Source organism: Hemibagrus wyckioides, linkage group LG11 (genome assembly GCF_019097595.1).
Source record: "Hemibagrus wyckioides isolate EC202008001 linkage group LG11, SWU_Hwy_1.0, whole genome shotgun sequence".
Taxonomy (NCBI): domain Eukaryota; kingdom Metazoa; phylum Chordata; class Actinopteri; order Siluriformes; family Bagridae; genus Hemibagrus; species Hemibagrus wyckioides.
In genome coordinates, this window is record NC_080720.1 from 15,410,513 (window position 1) to 15,424,596 (window position 14,084).

Below are 14,084 nucleotides of genomic sequence, written 5' to 3' on the forward strand. Positions count from 1 at the left end.
GCCTTTTGCCATATATGGAAAGTAGTTTTGCCGAACTGGTCTAGTATGTTATGTCAGTAAATGTCAAAAACTGCCTACATTCACAGCAAGATGTGATTTACCTGACATGACAGTGTTTACACATCACTAATAGCTTCAGACAAAGTGTTTAATAATCTTTGAAGAATTCATTTTGCCTTAAAAAGCTCATTGGGTGTTCAACATTTTGCTTTCCTTCTGAAATCTGGCATAAAAATGCACAGGGTATGTAAACTAATGCCTTTATACACCTTAATGTTTCTAAATCATAAATTCTGAAAATTGTGGCCAGACAAGTGTAAAAAATTAATAGACTCTGCTTGGCATGGGTAGAGTTTCTGGTGCTGAGACATTATTTGGATTTAAACTGAGTTAAATGCAAAGCACATTATCTACTGTATGTATATTCAGTGTGTGTGAAAACATCTACAGCTCTGGAAAAAATGTTGTTATTTAGAGTGTATATTTAAAGGAAATGACAACACATCAAAATAACCCAGGAGCATGCAGTACTTGCATAGCTTTAATAACTCAAATAAAACAAAATGCAAATAATCTGTAAACAAATTGTGTTAATGCTTTGGCTAAATAACATTAAGAAATCAGTATTTGGGGGAATAACCCTGATTTGCATGCGTTTTGGCTCCATGCTCTCCACCAGTTTTTCACATTGCTATTGGGGAACTTTATACAAAAAAAAAAAAGCAGACAGCTTAGCTTTGCTTGATGGTTTGTGACCATCCATCTTCCTCCTGATGACATTCCAGAGGTTTTCAATAGGGCTCAAATCTGGAGATTGGGCAGTGGTCTCTTATTTTTTTTCCAGAGCTGTATAGTCAAGGAAACATCTGTACAGTAGGTGCATGTCAGGGCCACTAAAACATTGATTAGTAGATAAATCAAGCTATATGTTTTTTTCTAATTATTTCTAATACACCAGACATTGGAGTCAGTGTGACTGTAAGGATTAGCGAGTAGGATCCATATGTGGTTAGAATCTCACTTTAATGAGAACAGGCAAACAAATTCAAAACAGCGTGTGTGAAACAGTGTGAAACAACAATGTGGTCGTGAAACAGGCAGAGACTTCAGTAACAAAGAAAACAATCCGCAAAGCAAACAATCTGAAAAGGGCAAAGACAGCGCAAAATCCAAAAAATACAAGGCAAAGGTCAGAAACACAGTCTAGCTCAATTAACAAGGCTTGGTACGCAGAAAACCGATGATACTTTGCCTTGTGTTACGGCAAGAATACTGTAAACCTGGAAGGAGAAACTGGAAGTGAAACTCCATGAATCACAGAGTTCAGAATTCTGTCAAGGGTTCTCTCTGCTGGTTCAGAGCTTGGGCTATTGTAACAGTGACAAAGGCTTTCCACCAGAGTTTGGAGCATGGCTGTTAGGATTTGTGTTCATTCAGCCACAAGAACATTAGTGAGGTCAGGTGCTGATGTTTGGTGAGGAAGCCTGGCATGCAGTCACTGTTCCAGCTCAAAGGTGTTCAGTGGCGTTGAGAGTGGAGTTCAGTTCAGGGCTCTGTGCAGGCCACTCAAGGCCACTCATTTCTTCCCAACTTTGCCAAACTAAGTCTTTATGGACTTACTTTTGTGCACAACAGGGTCAGCCCCCTCAGTTCCAGTGAAGAGAAATTGTAAACCACACAAAACCATTCCATATCATTTTGTGACTGCAATTTTATGGGAACTGTTTAGGGAATCTTCAGACATGGGTGTGAAATTCAGGTGTCCATCTACTTTAGGTCCTGTAGTGTAAAATGCCAAGTAGCTACTATAAAATAGTAGAATTTTAAGATTTATGCCTATATGAGCTGCAAGTGTTGTAATTTGCATGTTGTATTTAAATACAAAGGGACAAATTTGATTGAACAGTACTGGAAGTATGTAGTAAATAAATTTTTTAGACTTTAAAAAATTAACTATGGTTTTTAGTTATATTTCATTATTTAGCATAAAAACAAGCAGAGTAGGTCATAGTTAGACCCCATAACTCAAATACCCCCTGCTATGAGCATAAACTGCTGAGAGCTGTTTGTTTAAGGTTCATGACCACTGTGCTGAAAGTTCCTTCAGGGCAGTGAACTAATTACTAGCTGACAGAGTGTGCTGAGTTTCAGCTCTTGTTATACTACATTGTATAACACCATTCATATCTCCTAGAAAAATGCTGCTACTAAATCCTACTACTGCAATTTGAACCTGATTAGTAGAGCATGAATCAACTAAATGAACATGGCCTGATCAATGCTATCATTACAGTTGAAGTCCTTGATATCTTGCAGAAAATATATACTTCAGTAAATCTTAATGAATTCAAAGTTTCCGCTGTGGATTTACAGCAAAATCCTTGCTTATGAAACACAGAGTTTCAGCTGAAACACAGAGAGAGAAAGAGAGAGAGAGAGTAGAGGGAAGTGCTCTTGCATTTTGTATAGTTTATTTAGTAATTTATAGAGTTATATTAAAAATGAATCACGAAGAGTCCATTAGAATCAGTAATGAACTAATGATCATCACTGTCTCCCAGAAACACATAGCAGCTGTGTCTGAAATGGAACTAGAAGCATAAAGATGTATTCAGAGTTTCTTTTCTGCAGTCATCCAAACCAGTCTGTCTGTCTCTCACACTAATATAAACCTTAATGTATTTTGAGCTACTGAAAATAAGCAAATGGGATCTCCCATCAGTGCTTTCTCTGAATTTCAAGCAAAGGCAATATCATCTCTGACCTCTTTCATACAGCGTACTTCATGTTTCAACCACTTCCATACGGTAGATTATACTGACATCAACAAAAGCTGCTTCTGTAACATTTTCTTTAGTTTTAAAAAGGTCAATGGAAATGTTCTCATACTCTTCATTGCAACAATGCAACGCTGTGGTGTCAGGGAGGAGTTATTCTTATTGTACACTGTCTGTTTTTACTATTTTACATCTTCTGTCACCATTTATAATTTATTTGTTGGTTCCAATGTCCTCCTGTTTTGCAACTATCACTGTGGGTTGCACTCTGTTTCTTGCTGGCTCGCACACATACAGAGCTAAAGCTAGATAAACCCAAATATTATTGTGTGGCAGTAAGGCATCCTGATCATTTTTTTCCCCATTGCACATTTGGAACAGTTTCTCAGTGCAAGCAGAGATAGCACATAAAGTTTATGGGGCTATAAATTTACAAATAAATCTCCTTACTTTTCCTCAGATATTCCATAAACACATTTGTATCTCTCATGGTTCATGAGTCATCATTGTACAACTACTAGAAGTTTGAACATTTGCAAGAAACCTTAGCAAATATGCAGGCAAAAAAATATTTTACTGATTAAATGGTTGTATTCAGAACTCTACAGACAATCCCATTATAAAGCATCTCTAAAAACGTACTGCTTAGTGAAGATCTTAAATCAAAAACAGACATAAGCCGAAGGACTGTTGAAAAGAGCATTTTATTCCATACATTAAAAGCATTCAGAATTTCACGATAACGTTAAAGGAAAGGTCCACCCTAAAACACAAAATATTTTTATATTGAAATATTTTCAATGAGCTTAGTGAGTCTGGTGCTAAATTGTTAGTTAGTGTTGTATTTTTATTATTAATGTGAGAGAAATATAAATAGGGAACATAAATAGGGGCAGTCAGATTTTGCAGTTTACTCTACCCGCGATGGAGCTATGCAACTCGGATCAGCTAGCTAGTGAGCTACATGATTTAGGATGGGACCCTAAGCATAAACAGAGAAGCCGGGGCACCATTTATGATAGTGTCACAATATACAGATGATTAGAGAGCTGGACAGACTAAAGCATTGAAGTACTGCTGCACCAGTCTCTTGTGATAGAGATAAAATACCACTGGCGCTGGCATTCAAACAGCATTTTAGGTAAGGTAAAAAATAAATAGATAAAATGAAGTGAAAGTAGGCCAACTTGTTAAGGAAAGATGTATAAAGCAAAAAAGTCATCAGAATTTACTAAACATTTAAATCTTTTAAACAGTGGATTTTGGGTATAATAAAATGCTTCCATGACATTCATATTGATTATAAATATTGATATGCCGGTCATTCAGGGTGGATTTTTCATGTTAGATCAACACATTAGTGTATTATTAAATAGTACAGATTCCAGGAATGTGATAAGTCTCACGTTACACATCCTAATTAAAATTTTTATGTACTGGTTATCATCCAGGAAAAAAAAAACGTTCAAAGTGAAGCAAACCAACTTGACAGCTTTCATATTCACATGAGATGAAACAGAAACGTTCTGCCATTGAGCGGTTATAATCAGACTTGAAAGATTACTCTGTGGTCAGAATTTGAATGAATATGCATGCAAAGTCACTAGTAATTGACATCCTCCCGTTTATACAGATAAGACAGTGATTTCTTCCATCATTAGTGATAAGTAGTAGAAACTTTCACTGGGAAAAATGTCTATCTAGAAATAATTGCAACATACTGTTCCTCACTTATTTTTAAATGCTTCATAAGTGTTCGAACATCTATCCAGCTAATGTGCATTTGGCAATTAGTGTACTCTACCAGCAAGCGCTGAATCCAGGCCAAATAAGTTGCTTGAAAAACTAACACAAGTCTTTTACACCAGGCTTCGTAAATGGCAGAGTGGATGGTTTTGGTTTACAGTGTGCTTGATTTTTTTAAATGGTGAGAACAAAAATTATCTCAAGATCTGCAAATGTTAGAGGCTGATCAAATTGAAAAGCATTTTAGATCACTTTCAGCTTGCTTTGTGTGTGTGTGTGTGTGTATGTGTGTGACAGAGAGAGAGAGAGAGAGAGAGAGAATAAGAATGCACGGCGAATGTCTAAGTGCGCTCTCTGACACTGTGTTAATGCCTGTCAGGTAGAGTGTTAAGTGGAGGCTTCTAGGCCCTCAGCTAAATTGTGAAGCGTCAGTCTCTGAATAACACTGATGACCTTTTTCCTGATGAAGGAAATAGCATAGAGAGATCTGAAGATCTGACAGCTTAGAAAAATCTTCAGCTTGCACCCTCTAAAGTGATACAGCCCATTTTACCAGTTTAGAAAACAACTCGTGGGCAAAAAATCAAACCAGAGTGATTTTGTTTTGCAAATATTATGCTCTTCTGGTACACTTGACATTTACAGCAACTGCATTATGAAAATTGACATTGGCTGAGACTGAAAATCCAATGCAAATGTTAATTACTGGTTTATACAGCAAAACATTTTAGTAGAACATGTCAAACTATGTGGAATTCTTGAGAAGGAAAAGTATATCATGATATAATATTTTAGCTGGAGGTTAATAGGCTGTCATAGAGCTCGTCATCTGTTCAGATAAATTTTCTTCTGTCAACACCACACAACCTTTTACACTTGTCCTGATGTTCAGAAAAATAGTCTGAAAAATTACTTATTATGTTCATAGTTCATTGTAGTTTCCAAACTTGCTTTAAAAAAACAAAAAATAAAAATGTTTTTAATAGCATCATTGCTTGACAAAGCAACCAATTAATACTCACCAGTCAAGCTATTAATTCCCAATCTGGAGTGGTTTACTGATAATAAATATCGATGATAGACTTAAGATGAGCTAGAGCTGCAAGCTAATTGCTATAATTATGCAGGTGGCATTTCCCTTGCCAGTATTTTACCCACAGCAGCCACTGAGAAACCAAAAAGACAACTTTAAATAATTAATGCTTTTTGTAAGCATCTATAATTCAAGCCTCTCTTCATTAAGCATCCGAGGATGCTCCAAGCCAAGCACCATTGAGAAAATATCTATAATTAAATTTTATTCAAATTTTCTGCCATTTTCTGATACATTTCCTATTTTTCCTTTGAATGCTTTTTTTTCCCCTAGTTAAATTATGAAGCCTAATATCTAATTTATCAGATTGGCCTATATTAGTCTAACATTATTTGTTGATGTGTTATATGAAATGAAGATGAAATATTGGATTGAAATGCTATTAGTTAAACAGCTATATTTTGCTTTGTGACACCCAAGAGTCTGTGTGGATTTTGCAGGCTACCATTCTGTATTCCACTGGGATTCCATTAAACTATCACATGAAATGAAGCTTTCTCACCATTCACCACAAGGCTCTCGATTTAGTCTTTGTAGGCAGTTCTGAAAGTGTTGATTAGCACATAGTTGTTGATGAGAACAGACTTGTCACGCTTTGATTGCAAGGACAGCATTTCCACTGGGCCGCAAAGCCACCTCACACCTCCAGGTATTTCAGACCCATCCTGACCTTGGGGGAGTATCTGTGTAGAGTTTCACAAATTCTCCCCATGTTTGCATTAGCTTTCTCTTTCATCTCCAGTTTCTGCCTAACAAATACATGTCTACTCTATGGCTACTCTAAATTGCCCCTAGGTTGTGAACGTATCTATATTGTATATAGATTTTGCCCTACAGTGTACCTGAACCCCATCCAAGCTAAACTCCTACTTCAAACCAACAGTTCCAAAGATCTGTAGATCTGTTCCGCTGTGGCCATGACCAGGATACTGAAGATTTAATTAATAAATTAATTCCAGGATTTCCATCACTCAGAAGAGATTCTTTTATTATTATTTTAGCCCAATATAAACATAGGGTTCCAATGTAATGGACTCTATGTATGATCCTAATTCTGAGCTAATACATTCAATCCAATGTGTGCACTCCAAGGATGACTTCATTCATATTTATATTGCAAATAACAGCTCTCAGTAACAGCTGCTCCAGGACTCATCAAGCTATCAAATGCTTCTTCTGCCAAGTACAGACTATTAGCTGTCTTACACAAATCAATAGTTGGAGCCAATATCAAACTAGCCATCTGGAGCACCAGGAAAAATCCCCATAGGCTTGTCTACGAGCTGAAGGTGGCCCTACAGAGAGAGACAGACATAGAGAGAGACAAACATAGAACTGCATCCCAGTTTCACACTCACAGCCAAAGTAGGACTGGGCGGAAATGTTCAGCAGTGGGTAAAAATACACTGCTTTCTAATTTAGTGTTCTTTCTCTTGCTATGAGATCTTCACTTTTTTAGATTTTGGAATACTGAGAATGGAGAAAAAGGTAAACGAAAGGATAACAAAAGAGAGGAAAACAAACAAATGTGACCGAAGCATCATGATAAGCCTTTCAGTCACTTAACAGTCAGCATGAATGTGCTTGCGAATAAAATGAGCAGTTTATCAGGTCCAGCTAATAACTAAGCACCCTGAGGTGAGGGGTTGTGATGCTTTTCTTTAACTGTGGCTTTCTCAGCTTTTGTTGTAGCACCACTAAAGAGAGGAGAAAAAATTGTCATTACTGCAAAGTTTTACAGAACAGCTTAAAGGAAGAAAGCCACTCAGTTCAATCCATTTGTACAAGCACTTGTAATTGTACAAGAGTAAGTTCTTGTAAAATTATTAAAAATGCACATTTGTGCTTATGTAGTTTGAAATTACCATAGTCTCTGGGGGTATTTATGGATAAGGACATCCAGTAGATGTTCAGTCATGTATGAAAACTACAGCAAACAGATGTAACAGCTCATATACCACAAATCTGTCCCTATGCATATTGCAAATACTTACATGAATATTTGCCCAATGAAATAAATTATTTGTGGAATGTGAAATGGGACAGATTTAGTGAATAGCTGAGTGCAGCATATTTCAAATCCACACACTCAGATAACATTAATTTGCTCTTAAAGACAATGAAATGAATAACCACTTAGTGGCATATTTATTAAGGTAACATTCTATTACGTTAACAGTATATATTGCCAGCCAGTTTATTTTGCATTTATTAATTTTAATATCTTATATCAGTATAGACAAGAAAATGTCTCACTCTGGTGTTGGCTTTAGCTGACTGATCGGTGGCCTTGAGGATGCTGTAGTGATAATGTCCAAACCCTTCTGATCCTGACACTCGATAAGCTACTCTCCTGCCAGGCATCTCACAGGAGTTGTGCTGTTTGGAACAGATAATGAACCAGCAAATACTTCCCTTCCCCTTCCTAACCCACACATATTGCTGCTGATCACTAGTCTGACCTTAAAGATTTCTCATTTATCACATTCACAGTATAAGCCTAGTTTTATTCAGGCAGTGCCAGAAGTGAGACTCATCAAAGTGGGGCATGCAAGTAGCCTCTCCCTCAAGGAAGGTGTTTCTCTTTCTTTCTTTCTTTCTTTCTTTCTTTCTTTCTTTCTTTCTTTCTTTCTTTCTTTCTTTCTTTCTTTCTTTCTTTCTTTTTTAAATAACCAATACTTTACATAAAGTTATAAAGGCTTATAAATAATAGTGCCTACATAATATAAGCTTACATAAACATTTATACGGTTTAATTCAACAAGTGCCAGTGAAATAGATTTCTATCATCAGTTTTGATGTCAAATTAAAATTACACAGGACATGTGATTGATTTTTTTTTTTTTTTTGCCATTATATGGTATTATGTGTTATGCCGTATGTTATAACATCTTGAGAACTGAATTTGTAGCTCAGTGGTATGTCAGTGTCACATAATGATGATGGTGTGACATTGCTTGTCAAGTAGGGTTAATTGGAAAATTCAAGAATTTTGAATGGTGCCATTGACCTTCTGTAAAGCCCTGCTGTATATCATTGTGACAGAGACATTTTCTCTGGCCCTTAAGTAAAGTGAGTTTCCCTTTCCTGCTTATACATTTTTATGAATTATTGAATAATTAGGGAAATGCCATGACACTATAACGATAGCATGCCATTAAGTTAAGTGAGTTTAATTTTACTGATTTTACAAGACATTTTTCAAGACATTCTAAAGTGAGACCCATAAGGACATTGCTAGTGGTATTTAATTCAACAGTACAACCACACATTTCCATACAATGATTATATATAGAATTACTGTGATATGTAGCTAAAATGCTTTCTTGTGTGAGAGCAGATAATGTCCCTGTCCCATTAATGAAAGTTTCTATAAAAAATATTGTTCACATATTTATTCAGTTAAGTACACTACATTTACCTACTTTACATATTGCGATTTATTGTACACACAAAAAGTTTGATTAACCCCAAGATTAAACCAAGTGAGCAGTGGTTGAAGCTCGTGTCATGCTACTGCTCTGGAAATGGAGCACCACATTAAAACTGTTAATGTAAGCCCTTTTGTGAGCCTGTGCCCAGGGGCGGCTATTTCCACAGTTCCTTTATTATATGTGCCATTGTTCGGTCAAGCCCTTGGGACCCTTTTTGAATAAGAGTCAAATATTTTGATTCACCTGAAAGTGCACATTCACAAAGCTGTATGCACTTGAAGGCTGCAATGAGGACAGCATGACTGCAGATACACCAGAGGTACTGAATGAGATAAATGCCATTTCTAGCGTGCAATGCAAAGCTTCAAAGGTCAAATCTGAGCATTGAGTATATTATCTAAGAGCCAATGCATGCTATAAAACTGTATTATGTGGGGATTCTCTCTGTGAAATAGTCTCCAATGTATAACTAGTATTAGTTACAAACATGCTTTGGTTATAGAGTTGTCATTTTTATGAATGTGTAGAAAATGTGTTTATTTTAGAACTTAAATCTCTTTTAACTACTAGTGTGGCTTTCTAATTTAGTATTTCATAAAACAGGATCTCTAGCAAGCAGCCCAATTTTTGTATCACCTAAACATTCCATTTGGTGAAGGCCTAAATGTTGAAAGCTTGCCACTTTCTGTCAGTCATTGTGTGCTGCTCTGTCATTATGCTGACAGATCAATTTCATTGCTTCACAGCTTGAAGTCAGACACTTTTAGTGTCTGAATGTCTCTGTGGATGTCAGGAAGGTTCATCAGTAATAAGAATGGCCTCGTTAGACTATGCAGCGTGACTTTATAGCCAGTGTGGTATGTTTTTGATGGACGTTTCTCAGCAGTGGCCTTCTAACAAAGACCAAGGATTGCATGCTTCTCTTGAAGCCATAGCTTTGAAAAATGGTCACAGTTCCATTTTTCATGCCAATCTGACCTTATCAGACCTTGTCAGTGTTGATTGCCTTGGACGGACAGAGAGATGTAAGTTCAGGTTTTCTAGTTTTGTTAAAACCAATGGCAGTACTCATAAACGTAAGCCAGATAAGTTTTCAGGTGAACAGACATAAACTAGAGAAGACTGTCAGTACAAGAAGTACAGTACAAGAGAAGCACTAATTAAAACAGGCAGATAACAAAGGCTTGGACTTATCACACTCACAAAGCTGGAGTGAGCAATATCACACAAGCAGGAGTGAGATTATACTGAATATTGGCATGGCTATGTAATCAGTATCTCAGTATAATATATTCAGTATAACCGTGTGATTGCCAGTGGGATATAAACAAGAAACTAATATTGAGTAACTGACATTTTGCACACAATATGGACAAATATTCTGTTTATTTTTGCTCCACTAGCGGATCCCAACGAATCTAAACTCACCTTGTATCCTGTCAACTCGCTGTCTTGCTAGCTCATATTGATTTGTACGTTCTCATTAAGGTGCTTCCTGTAAAATTAGAGTTTCTTCTTCGTTTTCATCCTTATTCAAGCTTTCATATTCAAGTCAAAAGTTATATTTCTGTGAAATTTGTTTGTCATTTCCGCTGATAATGCTACTAACACTACTGTAGTGACTGTTTTGAACCTGGAAGTGGAGATAAATGTGAAGTTTATGTGCCAAACATCGTTGTTATACTAAACTTTGAAAGTGACTTGTCCCAACTTCAGAAGTTGCAGCGACTGACATTAAATACAGTACACTAAATTCATATTTTTACCTGACTAACAGCAACATGAAGATCTTTTGGGATTCCATTTATTACTGGTGCTGGGAATGTCTGATTCTATTTTGCCTATTGGCCAGCATCTTAAAATTAAATGAAATTGGTTTATGAGGCTGGTGGGTAACCCTGCTCAACAGATAGCTGTTATGGCACACCAAAGAATTTTTTTCTGTTGCTTGTTGTTGCACAACATTTTTTGACATTCCATTTTCACTGCTCAACCTGTTGTTGTGCCACTTAGCCTGACACTGACAGATTGAAAATTGGACATCCTATCAGAATAAACAACAATTGAGCAACACCGCTGTGTAGTGCAAGGGTGATATTTGTTTCAAATTAGTTAATACCCAATCTACCATGGGTGTGCAAGCTGTCAAAAGCCTTAGACTGTGAACAGGGATTTACAGTGATGAAGATTAAATAAATCCTACCATGAGTCTAAATTCTCCTCCATTTTTCATGATGAAATTAGGTTTATGGAAAAAGATATTTAAACTTCCCTTAGACATAAAGATAGATACCTAGATAGTGTAAAGCAAATGAGTCACATGATACACACATCACATATATTTATGCAAACTTATTCATGTTTAGAGTCTAATGTATTCACACACTGAGACATTTACTTCAGACAGATAGTTGCTATGATTAGATGCCTTCCTCTGCACCAGCTGTCCAAGCGATCTGATATTAAATCTTAAAATAGATGCACATCTAAAGCATGACAACAGTAGTAACCATCAGCATCTCTGTTCGGCACTCTTGGGAGGTCAGAGTATAGAGGTGTAAAGTTCAGCATCTCATATTTCTTTTCCTGCATAGCTTTCAAGAAATATATCACTGGTTAAAAAATCTATATGCTAAAAAATACAGTATGGTTGTTTGACCATATGTTGTGTAAAGGCCTTTACAATAAAATTGTAAAGCCTTGATTTTATTCAGTATGTACAATATAGATTAAAAATAGGTAAACAGATTTCCTCTCAAAATATTTTTAATCTACATTATTGTAGTTTGCTTTTGTTACTGCTATTAAATATGGCATCATGCACTTAGGGAATATCTAACAACAAAACTTTAGAATTACTGGCACAGAATTCCTGTAACACAAAAGTTGTTTACCATTTTCATTTCAAAATGAAAAATGATGGCAACATACACAGACCTTATATGGTAATGAACAAATGTGTTTTATATACCTAAGCAGTATCTGATGCAATATTAGCGGAAAGTAGAACATACCTTTCTTATAAAAAAAAAATTAATCACACCCAAAATTATTCACATCCTAAAATATATTGTCATCCTTGAAAAAAGTTTTTAAACTCCATCAAAGTGGAGAAAATCACAAAGGTTACAACAGAAAGGATACAAATAGCTGTTGACCTGCACAGGTGAGGAGGAGGAGGATGAGCAAGGCAAAGGACACAAAAGTCAAAGCAGCAGTATTGCACAGATTATTTAGTTTCAAAATCACCTTCAGTGCCTCTCTAACAACCAGCTGCTTGAAACAGTTGTAGGAAACATTTGGCAACAACCAAATGCTATCATAAAAATCACAATAAAAATGTTAAAAGAATAAAAATGGATACCTACAAGCACCTGATACCAAAGGTAAAACTTGATTTTGGGTCAGTGACGCTTTGAGGTTCTTGTGGCCACTGAAAGCATCATGAATTTCAATCAGTACCAGAATATTTCAGCAGAAAACACAAATGGACACAAATGGATCTCTAAACAAATTAAATTTGTTTGCCAACTTTGATCATGCTGTAATTTACTGCAGTGGAAATTTCTCATATTTGAATTCATGAATCTGATTTCCATACTTTCTCATTTGTCTAGACTTTAATTAGTCAATGATTAACTTTTTCTTGTAATAATTTCATGATAAAATGATATTATTTTATCTTATTTTACTGTGTGCCATGAAAACAGAACTGTTTACCAGTTTATTTCATAATGAAAAATGATTGCAACATATACAGACCTTATATGGAAGAATGAAGAAGTGTGTTTTATTTACCTAGACCGGATCTGGCTAATTATTTTGCGCAAAAAAAAAAAAACATTTGACTATTATAGTTTGTGAAAATTACCACCATATTTGAGCCAGTAGATGTCAGTGAGGTGAGTTCTGTCTGAATTAACCATAACCCCTATACCCTGTGGACTGATTAAACACCTATGCAAGTTTGGACCTGCTGCTCATGCTAATATATGTACGGTATATGTGGTTAGGAGATTAGTGTTGCTTGGGTAACATTCAAGATAGAAAAGAGATATAAACGGAAAATGGTAAAAACAGACCATCAGTGCTAATTAAGAGTAACAAAATTTCTTTTCATTTATTTATTTATCATAATTACTAATTGAATAAAAAAAATATAGAACCTTTCGAACTTACTAATTAATTTTTTCATCCAGTTATATTTTCAACAGATTATATAACCTTTAAATGACTTGTGTGGGGGATTTTATAAAAACACCTTAAATTTGTAGAAATGGAGAGGAAGGGAGCCATGCTGTCTGTAATAGATTGGTCTGCCCAGTAACCCAACCTTAACCCCATCAATCTGTTCTGAGAGAAGCTGGATTGAAAGGTCCAAGAGAGGTGTCCAACCACCTCCACAAAGATTTCTAAAGTTTTCTATGTGGCACAGTAGATCATCTCATACAATAGTTTTAACTGCTTTGAGAGTTTGATAGTTATGTTGTTTGTTTTTTGTCTATAATATTTACAGCATCAAATTGTTTCCCTTAAAATGAACCAACCAGGGTTTTAAAAAAAAGGGTAAAATGAAAATATATATTTAGAAAAACTCATTCTCAGATATTTCATGAAATTTACAGGTTTGTAGTGGTATAATAAACATAATAATAAACATAACAACACTGAATACATTTTTCAGGTTAAAAGAAAGTGTGGTATATGTAAATTTTGTCATGAAGGTGTGTGCTCAAGTCAGAGGTGAATATGGATTTAGCAGAGGTTTTTTTTTATTGTTTAATTAAAACACAATGTTTTGTCTCCTTCCCAGATTCCCCAGGTGAGCTATGCTTCCACAGCACCAGAGCTAAGTGACAACACACGCTATGACTTCTTCTCTCGAGTTGTTCCTCCAGACACTTACCAGGCCCAGGCTATAGTGGACATAGTGCGTCACATGGGCTGGAACTATGTGGCCACTGTTGCCTCAGAAGGAAATTATGGAGAAAGTGGAGTGGATGCCTTCATCCAGAAGACCCGCGATGATGGTGA

The 14,084-nt window shown here is 35.9% G+C and overlaps 1 protein-coding gene across 2 annotated transcripts in view; it reads left to right on the forward strand.

The window, feature by feature from the left end:
• Positions 1–14,084, forward strand: part of LOC131362209 (metabotropic glutamate receptor 4-like) — a 112,642-nt gene that overhangs the window by 64,010 nt on the left and 34,548 nt on the right. For both annotated transcript variants that reach the window (XM_058404063.1, XM_058404062.1), the window contains one exon: positions 13,864–14,080. In XM_058404063.1, the coding sequence (XP_058260046.1) occupies positions 13,864–14,080 (217 nt within the window). The remainder of the gene's footprint in view (positions 1–13,863; positions 14,081–14,084) is intronic.